Source organism: Trachemys scripta, chromosome 3, assembly GCF_013100865.1.
Source record: "Trachemys scripta elegans isolate TJP31775 chromosome 3, CAS_Tse_1.0, whole genome shotgun sequence".
NCBI classification, from domain to species: domain Eukaryota; kingdom Metazoa; phylum Chordata; order Testudines; family Emydidae; genus Trachemys; species Trachemys scripta.
The window spans coordinates 4,263,397-4,286,666 of record NC_048300.1 but is presented as its reverse complement, the minus strand read 5'-3'; the positions used below and the strand labels follow the sequence as shown (position 1 = coordinate 4,286,666).

Below are 23,270 nucleotides of genomic sequence, written 5' to 3'. Positions count from 1 at the left end.
ACAAACTGGTGGGGGCTGGGAGAAATTCCCCTTGGGGGCAGCTTATTCTGAAGTTGTCCACTCTCAGGGTTCTCCCACCTTCCTGTGAAGCTGCTGATTCTGACCCCGGTTGGAGACAGGCTATGAGAGTCGCTGGGCCATGGCTTTCTGACCCAACCTGGCAGTTCCTATGCCAAGGCCTATATAGCAAGATACAAAGGTCTGGCTTTATATCATGACTAAAACATGGGGGGGAGCTAGAACCCACCTATCCCATCTGTTTCTTTCCATCCCATCAAGGTCCTTTTATTTCTTTGGAGACTTAAGTGGTTACCTTACAACCAGCTAAAGACAGCAAAAAAGGGGGCCCAGTTCCCTTTCCCCCAGCATCCTCACTGATAGCAGCTATCTTTGGGGTGGGGAAGTAGGGGCCCCAACTCTCTGTCCCATTCCTCCCCTACTCAGCAGAACCAGTCACCCCCATATTGCTTCCCTGTTCTTGCACAGGAAGGGGAAGAATGGGAGGGGCTGGCTTCCCATGGTCAGTCATTGGAGGGGGGGCAGGGAGAGGAGGGGTATCCCAGGGGAGAGGTGCTAGCGGATGGGAAGCTCCACAACAGAACCTATGCTAGGGGCCCCAGCAGGAGGGGAGAGCCTGCATACGTAGGAGCAGGAGAGGGATAACTCACCCACGCTGTAGGGACAAGGGCTGGGAATGCAGAGGGTACAGAGACCAGAGGAAGGGGAACAAGCCAGCCCTCGCCCTGGGGGTGGGCCACAGAGAACAGGGTAGAGACAAGAGAGATGGCAACAGAGGTGCTGCTTCTCAAGAGAGGCCAGGAGAGTTCAATGGGGGGGGGGAGACACTCCTGGGCCTGTTCTGCAGGCAGCCACCCTGTACCTCTCAGAGGCCGAGGCCCTGTCTGACTCCCTAGTTTGAGCTTGTAACAGGGTCTTACCTCCAGCCTCAGACCCTGCTGCTGCCACCCCAACAACATCAGAGGGAATCACCGCACCCACACTCCTGTTTGCGGAGGGAGGCTGGCTGAGCACCATCACACTCACCCAGACACACACACACACACTCTCTCTCTCTTCCCCTGTCCCCGCCAGACTTATTTGCTGGCTCCCATTCCCGGGCCCCTGGGCCTGGGAGCTAAGGCAGGCCCCTGGGCCAAGGGTAACACGCCCAGCCCTCCTGCCCTGAGCTCAGGCTGTCCCTTACACCTCCCATGGGGGCTGGTTCTTGGTCACATGCTCCCATCACAGGAGCCCTGGACTCCCCCTTCACCTGGGCAGGATGGCGACCCCAGCACCCTCTTAAAGGGCCAGCTCACCCTGGCCCAGAGCCCGCATTGTATCCACCCTAGATCTCCTCTTGAGTCTACAGCTCCCTGCCTGGAGAAAGAGAGAACAGCCCCCAGGGCCTGGCTAAACATCCAGCCGAGGCTGAGGGGTTATTGGAGCATGAATCTAATCTCTAGGCTAGTTCTTTCCCCCCCACTGCAAACTGTAATCTCCCTTTCCCTCGCCCCATGCACAAGAGAGGGCATGAGCAGCTTTGGAAAGGGGGGAGGATCCCCTTTCTGATCAGCAGGAGAGGTGGGTAGGAATGGCCTCCTCTGGTACCCAACCCTCTAACACAGGGGAGACAAACTGCACTGGGGAGCCCAGCGCTGCTTGGAACTGCTCATCCAGGGAAGCCCTTTATAGCGCCCCACAGAGGGGAAAGGGCGGATGCCACAAGGTCTGAGCTCCACTGCCTGACACAAGCTGAAGCTCAAGCATCTCTTTGGGCTGGCCCTTCCAGTGGAGGTGTGGGGGTGTGCCTGGAGTTAGATGGGAAACCCCATACACTGAGGCCTCACCATGACTGTGGGGTAGGTGCCAGTTCTCCCGGCCTAGCAGAGATCCTGGCCCAGGGCCCGTTGACTGCAGTGGAGTTGGGCCAAGGCGCACAGTGGGCAGGGCTGTTGGAAACCCCATGGCACTGGAGAGGACGGGGCCTCAACCTGTCCCCTCGCTCCATGCTGCTCTATTCCCTGGGGAGAAACAGCAGGGCAGCGTGGCAGAAATCATCATAGGCCACAGCCGGGGGAGAGGCGCCCCGACCCAGGCCGGCCCAGACCTGCCACAGCCAGGGAAGAGGCACCTGTCCCCCGGCCCCAACCCAGCCTGGACCTGACGCGGCCAGGGGAGAGGCACCCAGTCCAGGTGCTGCTGTGGGGAAGAGAGAACTGAGGGAGGGGAGTCCTCGCTCCCTGCCATAGCCCTGGAGCAGCCTGCACCCCAAACCCCTCATCTCTGGCCCCACCCCAGAGCCCACTTCCCCAGCCGGAGCCCTCACCCCTGCACCCCAATCCTCTGCCCCCGCCCTGAGCCCCCTCCCACACTCCAACCCCCACAGGGGAGAGGCTGGCTACAGCTAAGACAGGAGCCAGGATTTGCCTGAGAAGCCACCACAGTCCCAGCTGTGGAGCCTAATGCAGCGGAAGGAACTTCAGGTAAGTGTGTGATTGTATTTCCCATCACAGGGACATTAGCAGGACCCAGCTATCACCTTTCCATTCATTTACTCGTGTTGGGAGAGGTCGTGTTAGGACCAGGAGAGCTAGAGTCGCTATCTGCTTTTCATTGCCCCCTAGAGTTAGGCAGGGGACCGTGCAGAGCAGTTTGTTTATGTGCACAGGGATGTCACTTGAATCTTCCTGAGACATCTCGATGACACTTTCATGGAGGTTTGAGGCGCTCTGCAGTCCTCTGCCAAAGGTCTCCAGGGATGGCAGCCTTATTTCTTCCTCGGCGGTAGGACACTTTCCCATGTCAGTCAGCGATCACTTCGGCTTGCACCATTGCGGTACACGGGCTAGCAGCATATGGGACACCCGCAGCACCTGGGCTCTCTCTGCCTTTGTTACTCTCCGGAGAGAAATATCAGCTAAAACCACCCCCGCCTGTGGAAAACAGTGCCAGTATTCAGTGTCAATGCTCTATACCGCTAGATTCATGCAACCGAGCAATTCCCTCATTTCCGGCAGGCCGCACTCCCCCTGGCTGGGGCTGTGAGTGATGCTCCGAAACAAGTCTTGTTTAAAACTTTAGGGGAGCAAGGGAAGGGAGTTCTGAATCTTAACTTTCGCTTTCCCTTGTGACTGTACTGACAATGGTACCTCTGTGTGTTATCTGCAGCAGCTGCTGCCGCCGCCATTATGTTCTTAAGTGTCTCCACCTCTGCACCCCCAGAACCCCTGAGCCAGATAAGGAGGAGAAAGAAGGACTCAGCTGATATGTTCAATGAGATCCTGCAAGCCAGTGCTGCATTGGACCACAAGCACAGGGTCTGGAGGGTGAACATAGCAGACAGCCTGGAGAAGGAAAGAGCAGGCAGGAGATGGGCCCAGGCGTCCTAGCAAAAAAAGGAGAGGGGAAATGCACCAGGATGTAATGGGGCTTCTCTGCCAGCAAACACAGCTGCTGCAGGCTCTTGTGGACCTACAAGTTCAACAATCCCAGGCTCGCCTCCCTGGGCAGCCCATGGAGAACGCCAGTCTAGTGCCTCCCTACATCACCCGCTCAAGGTTCCATGTGACATCAGGGGCTGCATCCCTACCCCTACCGCTCCACAGGACAACCACCGCTTCCCATACAGGGACCCGTGAAAGCCACACTTGCCGTATGTGTAGCTAAAATTGACATGAATGTTCTTTCCCCTTGTTAAGTTCCGTTCCATTACTTTACTAAGTTTTTAATATATTTGCTTTTAAATTGCACAGATTTTTCTTTGCACTGGTTTTGTTATTCAAAATTCTATTGTTTGGAGAATAATTAATCTTTAGTACTTCACAACATATGCTACAGAGCACCTCGTGGTACTGACAGCACCCCTTTACTTGTTGTTGAACAATGACAACTCATAGGATCAGTGACACACAGTGTAATAATCATAAATGTACAATAAGCACCACACAATTAATAGGTGCATTGATACTGTTATATTCCTACATGTCTAGCAATCACCACACAGTTCCTTACTAGCCCTAAAACAGCAGGGCCCGAGAGAGCACAGTCCACCCCAACACATTCCTGTGGCTCACTTGTAAAGTGCTCCTTCAAAGACTTCCTGAGCCATATAGCCCTGTTCTAAGCTCTTCTCATAGCTCTTGGTCTGGTCGTTCAAACTCATCAGACAGCCCCTACACCCCAGCAGCAACTTTTCCCCTTCGCTGCACAGATATTATGCAGGACACAGCAGGCAGCTATAATCATTGGGATGTTTTTTCACTAAGATCCAGTCTTGTGAGTAAACCACGCCAGCCTCCCTTCAATCTACCAAAAGCACATTCAGTTGTCATTCGGCACCGCTGAGCTGGTAGCTGAATCTTTCCGTGGTGCTGTCAATGTAGCGGGTGTACGGCTTCATAAGCCAGGGGTAGCCTGCGTCCCTCGGAATCACTATTGGCATTTGTACATCGCCAATGATAATCAGCTGATTGGGAAAGAAAGTCCCTGCTTGCAGCTTTCTGAAAAGTCCTGTGTTCTTAAAGATGTGAGCGTCATGCACCTTCCCTGACCAGCCCACGTTGATGTGGGTGAAGCATCCCCAGTGATCACCAACAATTGCACCACCATAGAAAGGTAGCTTTTTATCTTGATGCACTCGGTGGCAAGGTGGCTTGGTACCAAAATAGGGATGTGTGTGCTGTCTATTGCTCCACCGCAGTTTGGGAACCCCACTGCTGCAAATCCACCCACTATGTCCTGTACATTGCCGAGAGTCACAGTCCTGCATAGCAGGAGACGATTCATGGCCCTGCACGCTTGCATGACAACGATACCCTGCAGTGGATTTTCCAACTCCGAACTGATTTCCCACCGACCAGCAGCAATCCGGCATTGCAAGATTCCACAGTGCACTCACCACTTGCTTCTCCACTGTCAGTGCAGCTCTCGTGCTGGTGTCCCGGTGCTGGAAGGTTGGCGTGAGCTCGGCGCACAGATCCAGGAAGGAGGGGGTTGTGCATCCGAAAGTTCTGCAGCCGCTGCTCATCATCCCAAACCTACATTATGGTACAATCCCACCCATCAGTGCTTGTTTCTCAGGCCCAGAAGCAGTGCTTCACCATCTGCAGCTGCTCCATGAATGCCACCAGCAACCTTACCTTGGTTCTTGCTATGTCCCACAGCAATCTGTCCTCCAAGGAATCGTCACATTCCCCACTCATGTGGTTCTTTGTGCAGCTCTCCAAAAACTGGAGGGTCGTGTGCCATAGACTCATAGAAGGGATGGCCAGGGTCATCTAACCCCCTGTGCTTGCAAGACACATGAGAAGCTCCAGGCTTCTGTCGGAGATGGCAGACAGTGAGAAGGGCCACAGGGGCTCCTGTGATTTTTTTTTAAAAGGTGTGAAAAATATGGATATAGGTGACATTATGGGATGGAGACAATTGTATGCTGGGAAGTTGGGAAGTTGACCCCTGGCTCCCAGTCACCCCTGCGCGACTCATTTCTGCCCTACCGTGCATTGCCAAAACGTTCCATAAGAGTGCACTGGACGGGGTGGGTTGCATGCTGGGATACCTACCCATGATGCACTGCACTGCACATCAATACAAGCTCTCCTGGTGAGTACGCGCAGCGCTGACACAAGGAGACAAGTATGCATGTGCATGAGCGATGTACTAACTTGGATGGCTTTATGCCGATGTAACTTGCGTCAGCAAAATGTGTCGCGTAGCCATGGCCTAAGAAAAGTGTCTGAGTGGGAAAGTGGAGCAGGTAAAAGCTCCACCTGAGCTGAAACTCTGGAAAACAACTGGAGAAAATGTAAACAGTTCTCCAGTCGCTATCGAAAAGTGACGGGGCCTGAAAAAAGGATGACAGTAACTTCCCATAGCTGACTCTGCAGCACTTGATGTGGTTAATCGTTTGGCTAACTCTGAAATTGTATTACAGAGATTTGCGGAGAACTGTTCTCCATGTAAACATGAAACACACAATATGTTTTTACCCAGAGTACCAAAAGAAGGTGAAGCAATAGGAGAGTTTCACGGAGCTAAGGCTGAAGAGCGAATCTTGCAGTTTCGGAGGAGCTAACTGATAACAGACCAGCTTGTGACTGGGATCTGGAGAAATCTACCTCACGGACAGACTTATGGCCTCCTCTCCACTCCCCTCCTAGCCCTGGTCAAATCTCTTCCCCCTTCTGGCAGAGCAGGGGCGGCGGGGGAGGAGGGGGTCAGACCTGGGTCTCCTGCCTCCCCAGGGAGTGCATGAACCCCTGAGACTGCAGCCATACAGGGGCTGCACCGGCTCCTGGCAAAATGGCCCAGGTGCCTGGCGCCGAGCGAGGGGCTCTGGCTAGGGTAACCAGATCTCCCACTTTTATAGGGACAGTCCGGATATTTAGGGCTTTTTTTTATATGGGCACCTATTACCCCCCACCCTCTGTCCCGATTTTTCATACTTGCTGTCTGGTCACCCTTGCTCTGGCTCAAGCGCTAGCAGAGGTCGGCACTGCCCTGCAGCCTGGATTGGAGCAGCTAGCTCTGGGGGAGGGGGAGGGCTTAGCATCCACCTCCCCGGTTGCCATCTCCCATTGGCTAGCTGAGGCGGCTACCTGCCCAGCACGCTGGCTTCGGGGAACTGCCGTCTAAGGTGTTTGTTCCCATTCATTGGTTGGGGAGCCCAGGTGCCTAACTCAGGCTCTGCGAGTGATTTGCCAGGCCTTTCGGCTCAGTGCTTGGCCCAGGAAGTGCAGATCGATGCAGTCCAGCCCCAGGCACGCTGGGTTTCTGGTCAGCATTCCCGTGCTTCATTCGATGGCTTGCAGATTGGGGAGTGGGCCAAGTCCTGCAGAGCTGCCTGCGTGGTGACCCACCTCTGGTGGCTGGAAACACGCTCTTAGATTGCATGTCCTAAAGGACGTTGGGACTCGAAGGCTGTTGCTAATTGCTGAAGCAGGGCGAGCCGGCTGTAGCTCACCTCCTCTACACATTCCCTAGCGCCCCTCATGCCTTTGCCGACCAGGAAATACTGGAGCACATGGAAGAGTTTGACAGCTCCTGGGTGTCTCTCTACTGACCCTGTGGAACCCTTGACAGCTCCGAACTCAGGAGTTAGCCACAGCTCCGAGCTCAGGCTGTTGGGGGGGAGACTGCAGTTGCTGCTCTTTCTCCTACCCTAGGTGCCTTGGGCGGCCGGGGTTTGTCTGTGGATGGGCTCCGGGTGCTGGTGGTAGCTTCAATTTGAGGCAAAGCGTTATAAAGGGCTCTCACTAAACGGAGCGTCTGGGTGACAGAACAGCAGATGTTTTAAGTGCAAAGTAATTCACCTTGGAGAACATAATCCAACTATCCAGACAAAACAATGGGTCTAAATTAGCTGTTACCACTCAAGAAAGATCTTGGAGTCATTGTGGATAGTTCTCTGAAAACATCCACTCAATGTGCTGCAGTAGCAGTCAAAAAAGCAAACAGAATATGAGGAACCGTTAGGAAAAGAATAGCTAATAAAGTAGAAAATAACAGAACGCCACGGCATAAATCCATGATGCACCCACACCTGGAATACTGTGTGCAGTTCTGGTTGCTCTGTCTCAAAGAAGATATATCAGAATTGGAAACGTGCAGAGAAGGGCAACAAAAAAAACTTAGGGGCATGGAACAGCGTCTGTCTGAGGAGAGATGAAAAAGACTGGAACAGTTCAGTTTAGAAAAGAGACGACTAAGGGGGGATATGATAGAGGTCTATAAAATCATGACTGGTTTGGAGCAAGTGAATAAGGAAGTGTTATTTCTTCCTTCACGTAACACAAGAACTAGGGGATCACCCAATGACATTAATAGACAGCCGGTTTCAAAAGTACTTTTTCACACAACACAGTCAACCTGTGGAACTCATTGCCTGGGGATGTTGTGAAGGCCAAAAGTATAACTGGGTTCAAAAAAGAATTATAGACGTTCCTGGAGGATAGGTCCCTCAGTGGCTATTAGCCAGGATGGTTAGGGTTACAGCCCCACGTTCTGGGTGCCCCATAACCTCTGACTGCCAGAAGCCGGGACTGGACGACAGGGGATGGCTCACTTGATAATAGCCCTGTTCTGTTCATTCCCTTTGAAGCACCTGGGACTGGAGGCAGGACACTGATCGATGGACCATTGGGTTGACCCAGCGTGGCTGTTCTTTCCCATGTTCATATCTGCTCTGTCAGCTGCTCTTGCTGGATTGGTGCATTTGCTTCCATTAGTAGCTGCCTGATGATCTGTCACTGCTGAGGGCTGGAAATGGCTGTACTCCCCGGGAGCCCTGCCCCGGCAGCCCTGCCCCCCAGGGAGCCTTGCTTGGGATTTCCAACAAGAGAACCGAACTCAGTGCCCTGGGACCAGATTGTAGCCAGCGCCCCCTAGAGGGGAAATGACCCTTGCCCCATTCCCAGCCCATCCTCCCAATCAGCCGGTCCCACACCTTGGGGCCGGCTCAGAGCTGGTGCCCCCCAGAGAGGAAAGGCCCCATGTCCCATTCCCTGAGCCAGGCGATTCCACCCCTGGGGCCAGACTGCAGCCAGCACCCCCTAAAGAGGAAATGCCCCATTCCCTGCCCCCACCCACCCCCAAGCCAGCCCGTGCCCCGTGGTTTTCTAGGTCTGATTCGGAGGACGACTATCGGAAATTTGAAGTTCTGGTTCCTACAGGAACAGCTGAGAGTCGGGAGGTGGGGGGAAGGGGGCAGAATTTTGTTACTTTAGCAGGTGCTAAAATTATGCTTTAATCTCAGTTCCTGGTGCATCCTGTGATATTGTTGCCATGGAAACGAGTGCCGAACATGCCTGCCACACAGGGGCCCTGGCAAACACCCGTCCTCCTCATCCCTGCCCGCCAGGCCGTGCTGGTGCCCGGAGCCGCCTGCAGACTGGCAGAGACCAGCACAGAGCACATGGAGATGGCGAGGACTGCAGGATGGGCCAGGGGAGAGAGGGCAGACACCACAGTCGCTAAGGCTGGGCTGTCTGGCCGTGGAAGGGGGTAGAAAAAAATGTATGCAAGGCGACTGCCTGAACATCCCATGCCCAAGCTCTGCAGTCCTTCCCAGCTGCCCACCGGCCCTGGCTCGCCCCCGGTCCCTGGCCCCTCCCCAAGCTTCACCCATGGCTGCCACCCCCACCATGTCCTGGAAACCCAGGCCTTTGGCATCCCCATCTTGAGAGATCCAGGTCAGAGAGAGGGACTCAGGTGACATCCCCACCTGTACCAGCTCCAGCTGAATTCCAACCAGGCCCTGGGATGAAATAGGATCAGACTTTACCACTGTTCAGTGCTGGACAGCGACTGGCTTATGTAGCATCCTTGGCCCATCTATTCCCTGTAAATTAATACAACCGGCCTCAGGGACCTGTCTTGGGACCAATCTTATTTAACATTTTCATTAGTGACCTTGGCACAGAAAGTGGGAGTGTGCTAAGAAAATGTGCAGAGGACACAGAGTTGGGAGGTATGGGCAATACGGAGGAGGACCGGAATATCATACAAGAAGATCTGGAGGACTTTGAAAACTGCACTAATAGAAATGGGATGAAATGTAATAGTGCAAAGAACAAGGTCAAGTACTTAGGGACTAACAACAAGACTATTGCTGTGAGCTGGGGACGTATCAGTTGGAAGCGACAGAGGAGTAGAAAGACCTCGGTGTATTGGGCCATCACAGGATGACTATGAGCCACTAATGTGATGTGGTTGTGAAAAAGACTAATGTAATCCTAGGATGGATCAGGCAAAATATTTCCAGTAGAGACAGGGAAGTGTTATTGCCATTGTACAAGGCACTGTGAGACCTCATCTGGAATACTGTGTGCAATTCTGATCTCCCAGGTTTAAGAAAGATGAATTCAGACTGGAACAGGTGCAGAGAAGGGCGACTAGGATGATCAGAGAAATGGAAACCTAACCTTATGAGGGGAGACTTAAGGAGCTTGGCTTGTTTACTGTAACCAAACGCAGGCTGAGGGGAGATCTGATTGCTCTCTATAAATACATCAGAGGGATAAACAGGAGGGAGGGAGAGGAGTTATTTAAGTTAAGCACCAATGCGGACACAAGAACAAAGGGCTATAAACTGGCCATCAACAAGTTTAGGCTTGAAATGAGGCGAAGGTGAAGTTCTGGAACAGGCTCCCAGGAGAGCAGTGATGGTGCCAGGACTGAGTTTGAAAAGTCTCTGGAGGGGATGGTCTGACATTGCCTACGATGGCATGCGGCCCCATCGACTGCTGTTAGCAAGCATCTCCCCCAGCCGGAGATGGCTCAGTGAGGGGAGGGCTCTGAGTTACCACAGAGAATTCTCTCTCCTGTGGCTGGCTGGTGGGTTTTGCCCACATGCTCAGGGTCTAACTGATCACCGTAGGTGGGGTCAGGAAGGAATCCTCCCCGAGGGCAGACTGGCAGAGACCCGGGCGGTTGGGCGGGGGGGGGGGGGGGGGAGAAGAGTCACCTGCCTCTGAGGGGGCAGCAGGGGGTGGGCGAGGTTCTGTGGCCTGCAATCTACAGCTCAGACTGGATGTTCATGATAGTCCCTGCTAGCCTTAAAGTCTAGGAGTCTCTCTGGTTTGTACCGAGCACAGCGACCGGGACCAGACCTGTGGTGCTCTGTGGCTGGTGGGCGGGGTACAGGCAGCGCAGAGCCTTGGTAGCAGAATGGCCCATGCAGGGAGATGGCAGAGGCCACAGACCCATCTCTTGGGGAGGGGGCATTGCCCAGCCTGGACGCTCCATGTCCCAGCAGCTGGGCATTACCCCTGCCATCGCTCAGGGAAAAGCCTCTATGCCTGAGCGCGGGGAGCCCCTTGCAGGTCCCCGTGGGGCTGGTGCCCCCTCTCCTCTTAGTGCTACAGGCCTGGTCTCGGGCCCCCAGGCACAACACTGCCTCGCTCCCCCCGTGCCCGGGGTGTTGGGAACAGTGCCACCTGCCGCAGGGATGGCCAGGCACCCTGCGGGCATCTCCAGCACCGAGGGGGCGCTGGGTGCAGAGCAAGGCGAGGGGGGGCAAGGTTTGGGGCTGGCCAGTGGAGAGGGCTGCAGGTGGGGACTGGGAACACCCAGAGGCTCTGCAGCACCAGCTGGGATGGAAATCTTTTGTTTTTCCACTTCTCACCAAAAAAACAAACCTGAAACATTCCCCGGAAAAGACAAACCCACCTGCTGGGCTTTCGGCTTGTGCGTCCTGCAAAGCACCCTGGTTCCCAGCCAGCTCCATGCCCGGCTCCCAGGTGGGGCGGGAGGCCACCCCAGCAGCAGCGCGTGCCCCTCGCCCAGCTCCCGGAGCCCAGCAGAGCTGCTTTGCCCCACCCCACGGCTGGCGGGTGCGCGAGGCACTGGAGAGCTGGCGGCGCCGACAGCTGGGGCAGGACCCGCCCAGCCTCTGCAGGGAGGAAGGAGGCTGAGAACAGCAGCTACAAAAAGGGATTCTTTATTGAGAGCAGCGTGTAAAAAACCTTGGCTGTCACAGCCCCTGCGCAACCAAACCAACGCCCGGGCTCTGGGCTGGGAGGGGTCAGCGCGACGCACCGGGAGCAGAGGGGCGCCGCCCTGGGGAATCGTACAAAAGAAGGCATCGGATAGTCAGGAAAGCGAGTGAGAATCTCCTTCATATGCCAGGCACTTGGTGTCCCTGCCGCTCGGCTCGCTGCGCAGGGCCATGGGCGGGACGGGGCGGGGGAGCAGAACCTCTGAATAAATACCCAGGTTCCTCGGCGACTCCGGGAGAGGATCTGCACGGTTCCCCTCGCCTGACAGCGGGCAGGGACGCGGCCCCCAGCTCCGCGCCAGGCTGCCCCAAAGGAGAGGCTGGCAGGAGCGCGCGGGGGAGAGGGGAGGGCTGCATTGCACAGCGCATCTCAGCCGAACGGGGGTTTCCTGCCAGGCTCCCAGCGCCGAGGGACGCGGAGCCCAGCCCCCCTGGGACGGGGCCTGGCTGTGCTGGGTGCCGGGGGCTTGGGACAGCAGAGGAGCCCTGGTCGGGGCTGTGGAAGTGGCCCAGGGCCCGCAGCGTTCCCTGCTGCACACAATGGCTGGCTGGAGCACCGTGGGGAGCCGAGGTAGGGCCTGGAAGACACCATGCCGGCAGGCCGGGGAGAGAGCCCCCCAGCACCCAGTCCAGCCGGGATAGCCCATGATCCCTCTGGGCTCCGACTCGTCCCAGTCTGACACTGGAGCCCGGCTCCCCCCACCCCCCAGCAAGGGGCCGGCTCCCCGCTCAGGCTCTGCTGTCGGACGGGCTGTCGCCCAGCGCGGTGGCGAGCTCGCTGAAGGAGGGGCGTTCCTTGGGGCTGGGGGCCCAGCAGCGCTGCATCAGCTTGTAGAGCTTGGAAGGGCAGCCCTCGGGGGGGGGCAGCTTCATCTTCCCCGCCTGTAAACCTGCAGGGACAGCAGAGACCGGGTGAGGGACAGGAGCCCTGGGGTGGGGCAGGGCGGGCGTCAGCCCCCTGCAGGGACAGGAGAGACCCAGGGGAGGGACAGGATCCCTGGGGCAGGGCGGGCGTCAGCCCCCTGCAGGAACGGGAGAGACCCGGGGGTGGGACAGGATCCCTGGGGCAGGGCGGGCGTCAGCCCCCTGCAGGAACGGGAGAGACCCGGGGGTGGGACAGGAGCCCTGGGCAGGGCGGGCGTCAGCCCCCTGCAGGGACGGGAGAGACCGGGGGAGGGAGAGGATCCCTGGGCAGGGCAGGTGTCAGCCCCCTGCAGTGATGGGAGAGACCCGGGGGTGGGACAGGATCCCTGGGGCAGGGCGGGTGTCAGCCCCCTACAGGGACAGGAGAGACCCGGGGGAGGGACAGGAGCTCTGGGCAGGGTGGGCATCAGCCCCCTGCAGGGACAGCAGAGGTCCAGGGGGTGGGGGCAGGGACAGGAGCCCTGGGCAGGGCGGGGCATTGGCCAAAGGCCCGGGGGGGAGTGGGGCAGGGGGTGAGGAGACCCCTGGGGCAGGCCAGGTGACAGCACCACACCGCTCAGCCCCCTGCAGCGCTCGCCCTGCCTGCGTGCAGGAAGCCGGGAAAGCCGGCCAGGGCCGAGGCACTGAGCAGTCTGGGGAGGGCACAGGGATTGCCGGGGGTCACCGCGGGGCCTTCCAGCCCTGGGCCCGACTCAGATACTGGCCAGGACCCGCTGCTCCAGCGGCCTTCTCAGGAGCGGGAGAGAAGGCAACAGCTCAGCATAACCACCCGCCCAGCCCTGCCCACCCCCGGTGCGGGCAGCATCCCACGTACCTGCTAGCACCTCGTCGTCTGCCAGCTTGGCGTGGGGCATCTCCCCGTGTGTGAAGACCTCCCACATAAGGACGCCGAAGGACCACACGTCTGACTTGGTGGAGAACTCGTCCTCCAGGACCGCTTCCGGGGGCATCCAGCGCAGCGGGATCCAGGCTTGGCGGAAGTGGTAGTACTCACTGCACAGCGAGACGGGGGGGGGTCAGGCCGGCTGGAGAGCACCGTACTGGGAGCCCGCGGCAGGCGGCCAGGGTCTGGCCTGACATACCTGTTATACACGTCCTTGCTGAGGCTCAGGGCCGACACCTTGACCTGCCTCTGGGCGCTGATCAGGCAGTTCCGGGCGGCCAGGTCCTTGTGCACAAACCTGCTGTTGGAGAGATGCTCCATCCCTAGGGCCACCTGGCTGCAGACAGACACCTGCCACGAGAGACACATCAGTGCCAGCACAGCGCAGCGCGGCCCGGCCCGGGGCTGGTACCCGAGGGGGCAGGCTCCAGGGCCCATCCTGGGGAGGATCGGGGCCCTCAGCCGGGCAGATTGGTCCTTTTAGCCCACCAGGGGTCACCGATGCTCCCTCACTTACCTTGTGTTTGTTGCTGAGGGGCTGAGGCTTGAGCGTCTCATCTTTGCTCTTGGAGATCCTCAGGAACTGCTTCAGGTCCCCCTGGCAAGGCCGAAATCGCCACGTCAGCACGGCTCAGGGCAGCAAGGGGCTGCGTCTGCCAGAGGCATGCGCTCACTGCCCTCTGGGCAGCAGGCGAGAGCTCCAGCGAGGGGCCCTGGAGAGACCCCTGCCTCCGGAGAGACCCCAGGTTTTAGACCAGCGCCCCCTTACACAGCTCTGCTCTCCCTTGTGCAATGGGCAGCTGAGCCCCCAGGGCGGATCGGGGCTCCGCGGGGGTCCCTGGTCCCCAGCCGGGCCTTAGGACTCGGAGAGCCGGGACCGGGGAGGCCTGGCAGCTCGGCACCAGCCCGGGGTCAGGGGACCAGTAACCACGTGCCCTGCCCCAGACAGACCCGCACAGAGTCTCCGCTCCCTCCTGGACCAACCAGGGGAGGAGCCCTGAAAAATGGCCTCTAGATAGAGGAGGGAGGGGAGGGCCTGGCCACAAACCCAACCTCCCTCCTAAGGCGCCTGCGGGCCTTGCTCTTCTCTCTCCCCACACGCACGGCATCCCCCGGCCTGCGCTCAGCCCCACCCCCGGCCAGCAGGGCCCCTCCCTTACCAGATCCACGTACTCCAGGATCATGTAGTGCGGCTCTGCCTCCCGGCACAGGCCCAGCAGCCGCCCCACGTTGGGGTGGCTCAGTTTGCCGAACATCTCAGCCTCGCGCCGGAAGTCCAGCTGCAGCTGCTCGTCTCTCGTCTGCAGGCTCTTCACCAGCACCAGCGCCTCGCTCTCGCTGTCCTCCAGGCCTTTCGCCTTGGCCAGGAAGACCTCTCCAAACTCGCCCTTCCCTGGAAGCAGAGGGCAGCGGGTCACCGGGAGGCGGGCCGTGTGCAGGATCACCTCCGCGCAGCCCGAGCCCCCTGCCCTGCTGCAAACAGGAGAGCTGGAGCAGAGAGGGGACGACTCACCCGAGTCGCCCAGCAGCTCAGGGGCAGCCGAGGCCCAATCCAGCACCCTACCCACTAGGCCATGCTGCCGCCCGGGTTTCCTACGCTAAGCTGGGAGGAGAAGGCTGACCCAGCGTTACTCTGGAAGCAGCCAGCAGGACAGCCACCCCCAAATGAGGGGGGCTGAGGGACAGACAACGCAGCCAGAGCTGTCCACACCACCCTGTACGGCACTTCTGCGAATGGCCCGTGCAGCGGGCGCAGGGAACGGCAGCCACGCAACGGGCCTGGAGCAAGGGGACAGGTGGCTGGTCCCAAGGGTGGGAGCCACCTGGCGTGGGCTCAGCTGGCACTCACGTCCGTGGGGGCACGCCCTCCCTCTCCAGCACCCAGTCGGGGGGCGGGGGGGGAGAGAAGTGGGACACTCCCTCGCCTCATTATCTAATTTCTGTTCAAAAGGAAGGAAACTCCCCCAGGAAGAAAATAAATAAATCGGGGGTGTGTGCGAGGAGAGCCACATGCATGACACTCCCAGCGTGTCCCGGATCAGTCAGTCTATCCCGCCCGTGCACATGCAGCCCTGCTGCTGCTGCGTGGCCAGGGACAGGCGGCCGTGGCGTGAGGACTGAAGGCAGGTCACCGTGGGCAGCTAACCCCTCCGTCCAGCTGCCGCGGTGAGGCAGTCCCATCTGGAAGAAGAGGGGCCAGCCCTGGATGGCCGATCCGAGAGCTTTGCCCAGCCTGGGGTTTTCACAAGCCCCGGTTCTGGGGTAAGCACGCTGGGGCAGTCGGGCCAGCAGGGAGATCGGCATGCTGCGTACCTCCCCCGCCGGGGACAATGCGCTGCCACTTGCACACACAGGGTATGGCTGGCGGGTCACAGCCATACGTTTAGGGCAAGCAGCTAGGTTAGCGGTAAAGCTATGGCGATACGGCCAACGCCCCCCTTCCGACCGGCGTTCCTGTGGGCCGCTACCCAGCAAAAGAGCGGCAGGGCGTTACCGAGGGCCCAATCGGCTCTGCCCAAGAATGTCGTATTCCCGGAGCCAGCGCTGCCAGGGGCCGGACTGGACAGTCTGATGGTGCATCAGGAGCAACAGGCTGTAGGCCAGCCAGCCGGGGGTATTTCTGTGCCCATGGGGTAGAGGCGGGTGACAGGTCTCATCCCCAGTGTTCTGTCGGAGGGGGTCACGCTCCGGACATACTGATGGGGCCGGTCTGTCTGGCCACACAGGTAGGTTCTCCATTGTGCTGCGGAAGACTGAACTTTGGGGGGTGGAATCTATCAGACAGGCCAGGGGAACGCCTATCGGCGCTATGATTGGTTTTGGATGTAACCATTTATGTCCACTGCTCAGGCTGGTTTCTAGTTGACTCTCTGTCCCTTCTGTCGTAAATCTCCTGCTTGGCTGTAACTGCACTGGAGGGCTGTGTGTGTCTAAGGTAAAACCCGGGAGCTGGGGGTCCCCTGGTCATGTAAAAAGGGAGGACCTGGGATTTCTGTGGCTGGACACCACAGGGGGACCCTGGGGAGAGACTCAGGGGATGGGGTGCATCTGCTGGCAGGGTAGGTGCAGCCAGAGGAGAGTGCTTGAGTAGCAGACGCCCAGGAGGTAACCCCTCGGGCTGGGGACAGGCGGCAGCCAGGTGGCTCCCATCCCAGGAAGCGTCATGTCTTGGCTGAGCCTGGGTTCCGGACCTAGCCCCACGGCCCATACCCAGCGTCGTGATGCTCTGCAGATTGGCGCGGGGGAAGTGCATCTTGTCGGTGGCACTGTGCCTCTTGCTAGCGCCGGAGCTACTACCCAGATTGGTCAAGGCCACTTCTTCCTGGATCTCGGCTGTGGTTTGCCCGTTTTGCAGCAGAGCGCCACCTGCGAGGAAAACAGGGGCCGTCACTTCCCGGCGTGGGCAGCCAGGATCTCGGATCAATGCCCCCGATCGGACTCGGAGAGCACTCTGCCCCTCCACACACTCGAACCCACGCAAGACTGACACCTTCAGAGCTCAGCAGCCCTCTGCGACGCTAAGGACCATGGGCCTGGGAGCCTGACCCCACCCCATGGCCCAGCATCACCCCCGCACACCAGCAAACCTCGCCAGCCAGGCTCCTTACGGCCTGCAGGCTGCTACTGGCTTCTCCACGCCTGGTCCCTGGGAGACCTTCCCTTACCACACCAACTGCATGGGGCTCTACCCATCACCAGAGGAACCGGCGCCTCAGTTCCCAGGCAGAGAGCACATGGCTGATGGCACAGCGAGCTGGCCATGCCCAACGCAGCCTCCAGCACCTGCCCCCTGAAGGGAGCTCAGCATGCAGGCTGGGGGAGGGGGAGCAGGGAATGCCTTGGCATGGGGGTCAGTTCTCATGCTCCCCACTGCTCGGGAAAGCCACAGAGGGGGCCCTGCCTGCCAGAGGGCACTGCATCCACGCACTGCGGGGAACTCTCCCTGCTGCGGCCCAGCCGCTCGCTGGGTCACTGCACAACCTGCCCCGGGGGCAGCCCGGCCAGCCTCCGCTGGCACCTGCACTGCCAATGCCACCGGTGCAGCCTGCTGGGAGAGCCTGGGACCCCAGCCCCACGCTCCGGCCTGGCGTAGAAAGGGCTCCGTGCTGATGGAAACGAGGCAGCCCCAGTCACCCCCCAGCCCCGCTCCCAACGCACTGGGGCCTGTGCCGAGCCCTGGCTGCCTGCTAAGGCCTGACCGTTCAGACACTCCATCTCGGGCTCCTCGCCCTCCGGGTGCTTCTTCAGCCGCTTGGCCTTCCTCCGCTTCTTGCAGTAGAACATGAGGCCCAGCACGATGATGATGTAGGCGACGGCCGCCCCGACCGACAGCCCGATGGTCTGGATCATCTTATAGGGCGTATGGCTGTTGGGACCTTCGTCCCCATCCGCAACCGGCTTGTCTGGGGGCAAGGGACGCAGCGTGAGATGACAGCTCAACGCACAGCTCAACACGTGGCGGCTCAGAGGGTGAGTGTGTGCAGGGGAGCCCCTGGCTGGGTGGGACGCGGCCCCGGGGAGCCCCTGGCCGGGCAGGATTCGGCTCAGAGGGTGAGTGTGCAGGGGAGCCCCTGGCTGGGCGGGATGTGGCCCAGAGGAGCCCCTGGCTGGGCAGGACACTCTGTGGGGGGGTGCTCTTTGCCCTGAGTGAATCCTGACCCCAATTCCTCAGCTGTGCTGCCACAGAGAGCCCGACTACCCGCTGCCACTGAAGCCCCAGTGGTCTGGCTCTAAGCCCCACTTGGCTGTCTCCACCTTGCCCTCACGCTGTTGCGTGCAGCGATGGGGACCTGCCGGCGCGGCTGAACGGTGCTATGGGAACAGGAGACCCGCCCTCGACTGCACAGAGGTGCCCATGCAGAGGGGAGACGCCTGCCCTGCCTTCCCCAGCCGCTACTCCCAGGCCTCGCCGCCGGGGGCTGAGCTGCTCCTGCCCAAGTCCCCAAGAAGGGCTCAAGGGCGCCTCCTACCTACGACGTAGAGGATGGCGTCGCGGTGTTTGATGTTGCAGCTGTTGCCAGCAATACAGGTGTACCTCCCAGAGTCGTCCGTAGTGACGTCGTAGATCACCAAGGAGCCGTTGGGCATGATCTGGATCCTGTGAACGACAGGCACCCCCCACAGCAGCACTTAGGGGGTGTCCTGTGTGCTAGGCGCTGCACAAACCCCAGGCAAGGCCCGAGCAGAGAGGAGCGGCAGGGGTCGAGGGCCCGGGCTCTCGTTGGGTCCGTGCAGCCAGGGATGACAGGGAGGGAGACCGTGGGAATTCTTTGTAATATTTTCTATGAACAATACTGTGTACCTCAAAATAGCTCCACTACCCCCATATTCCTCCAGGAGCCTCCTGGCCTGCGTGGAGCCAGCCGCCACCCGGCCCTCCGCAAAGTGCTGCCCTCCAACACAGCCTGATTCTGTGCGGAGCAGCTGCCCCCTGCGGCTTTCCGGCACGCTCCTGGAACGCCTGTGCGCGCATCTGATCCAGCCGAACATCCGTCCGGGGCCTCAAATACGTCAGCGCAGCAAGACCCCCCGGCACTGCCCACTGCGACTGCCGCCGCTGGGACAGGAGAGCGTTTCTCACCACTGAGACGCAGGTGCGTGCACACCCAGCGGGGAGGACAGGGGCCCAGCAAAGGGCGTGAACGAGGTATGTGCTGGGTCAGGCATGCAGGGTGCTGGCTGCCCCCCAGTCAGTGCTCTCTCCTCTGCCTTGGTTCCACTGATCTGCTGCTGGTGAAAGGGGCCAGGAGGCACCGCTCTCCCTGCCCACCCTGCGCTCAGCCCCTCAGCCGCGGCTGTCGGTGGCACTGCTCTGTCGGACGTGGGCACCTGGACCAAAGCCGTCTCCACTCAGCCCTGTAACTAGACTGGTCCAGTTAAAGCCGTGCAGCCTGGGAAGGAAGGGCCGTACCTACCCCTGGAGAAGGCCCCTCTCTCAGTCTAACTGCGCCCTCGCTAGGGCATAACTACAGCTGGAGAACAGCACCTGACACCGAGCGCACAGCCGTCCTGAGCACCCAGCTCCTCACCCCGGCCTGCTGGGACCCCTCCTCACCGGGCGGTGGCCTTGCGAGGGAACTGACTCTCCTGCTCCCCGGAGATTGGTGCCAGTGGCTCCCCTGCTCCTCGGCGGCTCAGCTGGTGGGCTCAGCTGGAGCAGGGTTCTCAGTCATCACGGCCAAGGAGCTCACCGGCCTGGGCCCAGGGTACCCCCCTCCATACCTGGGCCCTGCCTTAAAGCCTCAGCTCCCGGAGGCAGGGGACTCCCAGTCACAGCTGTCACTCACAGAGCAGTGCAGGAAACCACCCAATGACCAATATCCCCCAGGGGATTGGTCTGGTCTCCAGGTCTGGGGCCTGGCCCAGGATGGTGCCCCCAGCTGGCCCCCGATGCTGCTCCAGGATTGGTCGGAGGCAGCCAGCCTCACAGGCCAGCCATGCACAAGGCAGGAGAGCTCAGGTTCCAGCGGGGGGCGGAGAGAGGGATCCGTACCTGGGTAAGAGCTTGCTGGGATCCAGAATCCTCTCCTTCCCCTTCCACTGGATGTGCGGCACCGGGTCGCCCTCTGCCTGGCACCGCAACACGGCTGTGTGCCCCTGGTACACCGTCGTGGGCTCCGGCTCCAGCTTAAAGGTGATGTAAACTGAACACAGGGGTCACAGCAGCTCAGCGTCAATGCATGCACCTCTCCTACTGCCGCTCCCCACCCCCCACCGCCAGGTCCCGCAGGCTCCCTGGACATTCCAGCTCTTGGGAGGGGAGGGGGCAAACCAGGAGAAGCTAACGGTGCAGGTAAGCGCTCAGACGGCACCCTTGTCCAGCGCTAGCAGGGAGCCTGGCCTGGGGCCGGGGAGGGGGAAGGGCCCGGGCGAGGGGCCAGTGTGGGACAGGACAGCTCCCTGCGGGTGGCATTTCCCCAGTGCCACAGGCTGCAGCGGGGAGTGGGCAGAGCTGTGGGCGGGAGAGGGAGCTGACAGACAGCACTGGGTTTCGGAGCGACTCGCGGACCAACAGACGCTGCCAGCAGCTCAGCTGACCGGGAGGCCATGACTTGCAGCACCAGTAGGTGCGAAGGGCCCGTGGTGCTGGGAGCCTGAGGCCAGGACAGATGGTTAAGGGGTGGTGCAGCGGGACAGGCGATGCCCCTCACCTCCCTGGAGCCGCGCAGCACTCACCTGCCACCGTGAGCTGCACCGTGGCCCGGATCTCGCCCTGGGGGCTGTTGGAGGCGATGCAGGTGTAGTTACCAGCGTCGCTGCGGCTCACCTTGCGGAAGTGCAGGGCGCCAGCGCTGAGGCTGACGTGAGCCGGCAGGCTGCTCCCGTCTGGAGGGCAGGAACGGGGGTTAGGCTGCAGCCAGGAGGCTCTGGGCACTGCGGGCCCCAGCGTTGTGCCTAGGACACGGGCAGCACGTATCCTGCAGCACGGCTATGGCCTGGGCTCCCCCTCGCTGCCGTGCTGGCAAAGCAGGGCACCGAGCTGCCCGGCCAGGCCAGAGGCCTTCGGCCAGAACGATCCCTGGTGCCGAGCCCAGCCACCACCACCACGCCGGGGAGCCCAGCCCCAGGCAGTCCGGAAACAGAGCCCGGCCCCACCCCCGCACCTGTTTTGACCCACCGGACGGTGGGCTTCTCGCGGCCAGTGGCCGAGCAGGACACGGTGACCTCCTTGTCGAACTCCAGGCACTGCAGGGGCTGCGGGGGGGGCGTGAACTTCAGCTTCTCTGCAACAAACAGACGGGGCAGTCAGCCCAGGGACCCCTGAGTGGAACTGACCCTACTGCCTACGCTGGCAGTGCGCTGGCACTGGGAGCCGTGCCTGGATACCCGAGCTGGGGGGGCATTCCTGGAGACCCGCACTGGCACCAGGGTCCGTGTCTGGATACCTGCGCTGGCACCGGGAGCGGTGGGGAGGGGGGGGGGGGGAGAGGAGTGCCTGGAGACCCGCGCTGGCACCGGGGGCGCTGCTGCACACACAGGAGCAGGGTCCTGGCTGGAGACCCGGCCCTGCTGCACACACACACGGAGCAGGGGGCCCCGGCTGGAGACCCGGCCCTGCTGCACACGCACAGGGAGCAGGGCTCATGCTGGAAGAGCCAAGGAGCCATGGAGGGAGAGGCCTGAGGCTCAGAGCCCAGAGCAGCCGGTGTCCCAACCCAGGGGTGCAGCACCTGCCCTAGCAGTGCGAGCAGGGGCAGGAGGGTCTCCGCGGCAGCATGTAGTCACCCAGCCTACCCAGGACGTGCACACGGGCGTGTCCCTCGATGCTCCCCGCCGGAGTGCTGCTCACACACTTATACACGGTCCCGTCGTACACCTCCACGCTGTTTATGCGCAGCGTCCCGTTCTCCGAGATCTCAAAGCGCAAGTCCTGCCCAGCCAGAACAGAGGCATCAGTCCTGCTGCCCTCCCCCACCCGGGCATGGAGCCGGCCCTGCCCAGGCCCACAGGCCCATTGCATGGACTGCCCGCGGCTGGCTCAGCCACCTCCCCTGCCCGGGCTCAGGCTGCGACCTGGCCCACTGGAGCAGGCCAGGGACGGGCCGTGGGAGGGGGTAGAGATTGGGGCCCAGGGCGCTAGGAGCTGACAGTGGCAGGTGGGGGGAGACATGCCGGGGCTCAGGGGGTCCTAGCACTGGGAAAGGCTGACGGATTGGAGCTGCCCCACGCACCTGGGGCAGCAGGGCGTGAGCCTGCTCCCTGGATCCACGCACAGCCCGGAGACGACAGGGCTGAGCAGGTCTCCGGGGCTGCCCGACCAGCGGCAGAGCACAGCCAGGCTGGCTGGGGGTTTGATGCACCCCACTCACCTCGGAAATGGAGACGCCATTGCGGTACCAGGAGACGGTGGGTTTCAGGGAGGCCTTGCTGAGGCAGTGGAGATAGCCCGGCTTCCCCTCTTCCAGCTGGCTGTCCCTGGGCATCTCCACCCACCTGGGCACCGCTGGGGAAGAAGGGACAGCGTTACCTGGGCTCCCGCCAGCTGCGCAGTGCTTGCCTCAGCCACACCAGGACCCTGGCAGTGCCCCTGGCTGGCCTGGAGAGCTCGGGCACTGCACCACCCGCCTGCCCAGCTCTGACTGCTGGGGCAGCAGGAGCTCTGCACTGCAACGTGGGTGTGGGGCAGGGGGCCTTTGGGAAAGGCCCCACCTCCTCCCAGAGCCACAGGGACACCCGGGCACTGCCCCAGGGCTGGGGAGACCTGCCGGAGGCCACCCCAAAGACAGTCTCCTCCCTGCTGCGCCTGGGGCTGTCTGCTGAGCGAGGGTCTGCTACGCAGCCTGCACTCGCTCAGCCTTTGCTCCAGAGTCAGTGACACACGGGGCACTGCCCGTCTGCCATCTCGACCCACCGGCCCTCCCCAGCACCCCCTGCCAGGCACCCCTTGCCCAGCATCCGACACCCACTGCCCCCTCCCCAGCACCCCTCAGCCTATCTCCACCGCCCCCTGCCCAGCGCCCCCAGCAGAAGACACTTACTGGCTACGGTGACGCTGAGGTCTTGCTTCTTCTCCCCGGCCTTGTTTGCCGCGTGGCAGGTGTAAGTGCCAGCGTCGCTCCCGGTAACGCTGGTGAAGACCAGCTCCTCGGCCTCCTGGCGCACCCTGCCGCTCGTAGGTATCGGGACGCCGTTCCTCTCCCACCAGACGCGGGGCTGGGGCACGCCGCGGGGGGCAGGGCAGGCCACGCGCTGCTCCTGGCTCGCTATGAAAACCTTCGGGGAGAACGGCGCCATGTCCTCGATCTCTGAGAGAAACCGGGGGAGACGTGACTTACCCCCAGCCGTCGCTGAGGCCCTGTGCCTTGGAGCAGAGCAGAGCTGGGCACTGGGACGGGACTGCTCTGCCATGGCCGGGCAGCCTGGAGAACGAACGGCTCATCCCCAACCACCCTACAGAAGCAGCGCCGTACCCGCCTGGCTCAGAGCACGTCCGGAGCCGCATGAGCACCCAGCCAGCCACGCAGGGCC

The 23,270-nt window shown here is 60.7% G+C and overlaps 1 protein-coding gene across 1 annotated transcript in view; it reads right to left on the bottom strand.

Moving 5' to 3' along the window:
* Positions 1-11,421: 11,421 nt before the first annotated feature.
* Positions 11,422-23,270, bottom strand: part of PTK7 (protein tyrosine kinase 7 (inactive)) — an 87,654-nt gene continuing 75,805 nt past the window's right edge. The window contains exons 7-20 of the mRNA XM_034764001.1: positions 22,781-23,047; positions 22,112-22,245; positions 21,537-21,672; positions 20,906-21,025; positions 20,478-20,627; positions 19,795-19,945; positions 18,272-18,399; positions 17,501-17,704; positions 16,512-16,667; positions 14,462-14,694; positions 13,819-13,899; positions 13,501-13,652; positions 13,233-13,411; positions 11,422-12,384 (exon numbers count right to left, since the gene is read on the bottom strand). Coding sequence (XP_034619892.1) covers positions 12,224-12,384; positions 13,233-13,411; positions 13,501-13,652; positions 13,819-13,899; positions 14,462-14,694; positions 16,512-16,667; positions 17,501-17,704; positions 18,272-18,399; positions 19,795-19,945; positions 20,478-20,627; positions 20,906-21,025; positions 21,537-21,672; positions 22,112-22,245; positions 22,781-23,047 — 2,252 coding nt within the window. The 3' untranslated portion in view covers positions 11,422-12,223. The remainder of the gene's footprint in view (positions 12,385-13,232; positions 13,412-13,500; positions 13,653-13,818; positions 13,900-14,461; positions 14,695-16,511; positions 16,668-17,500; positions 17,705-18,271; positions 18,400-19,794; positions 19,946-20,477; positions 20,628-20,905; positions 21,026-21,536; positions 21,673-22,111; positions 22,246-22,780; positions 23,048-23,270) is intronic.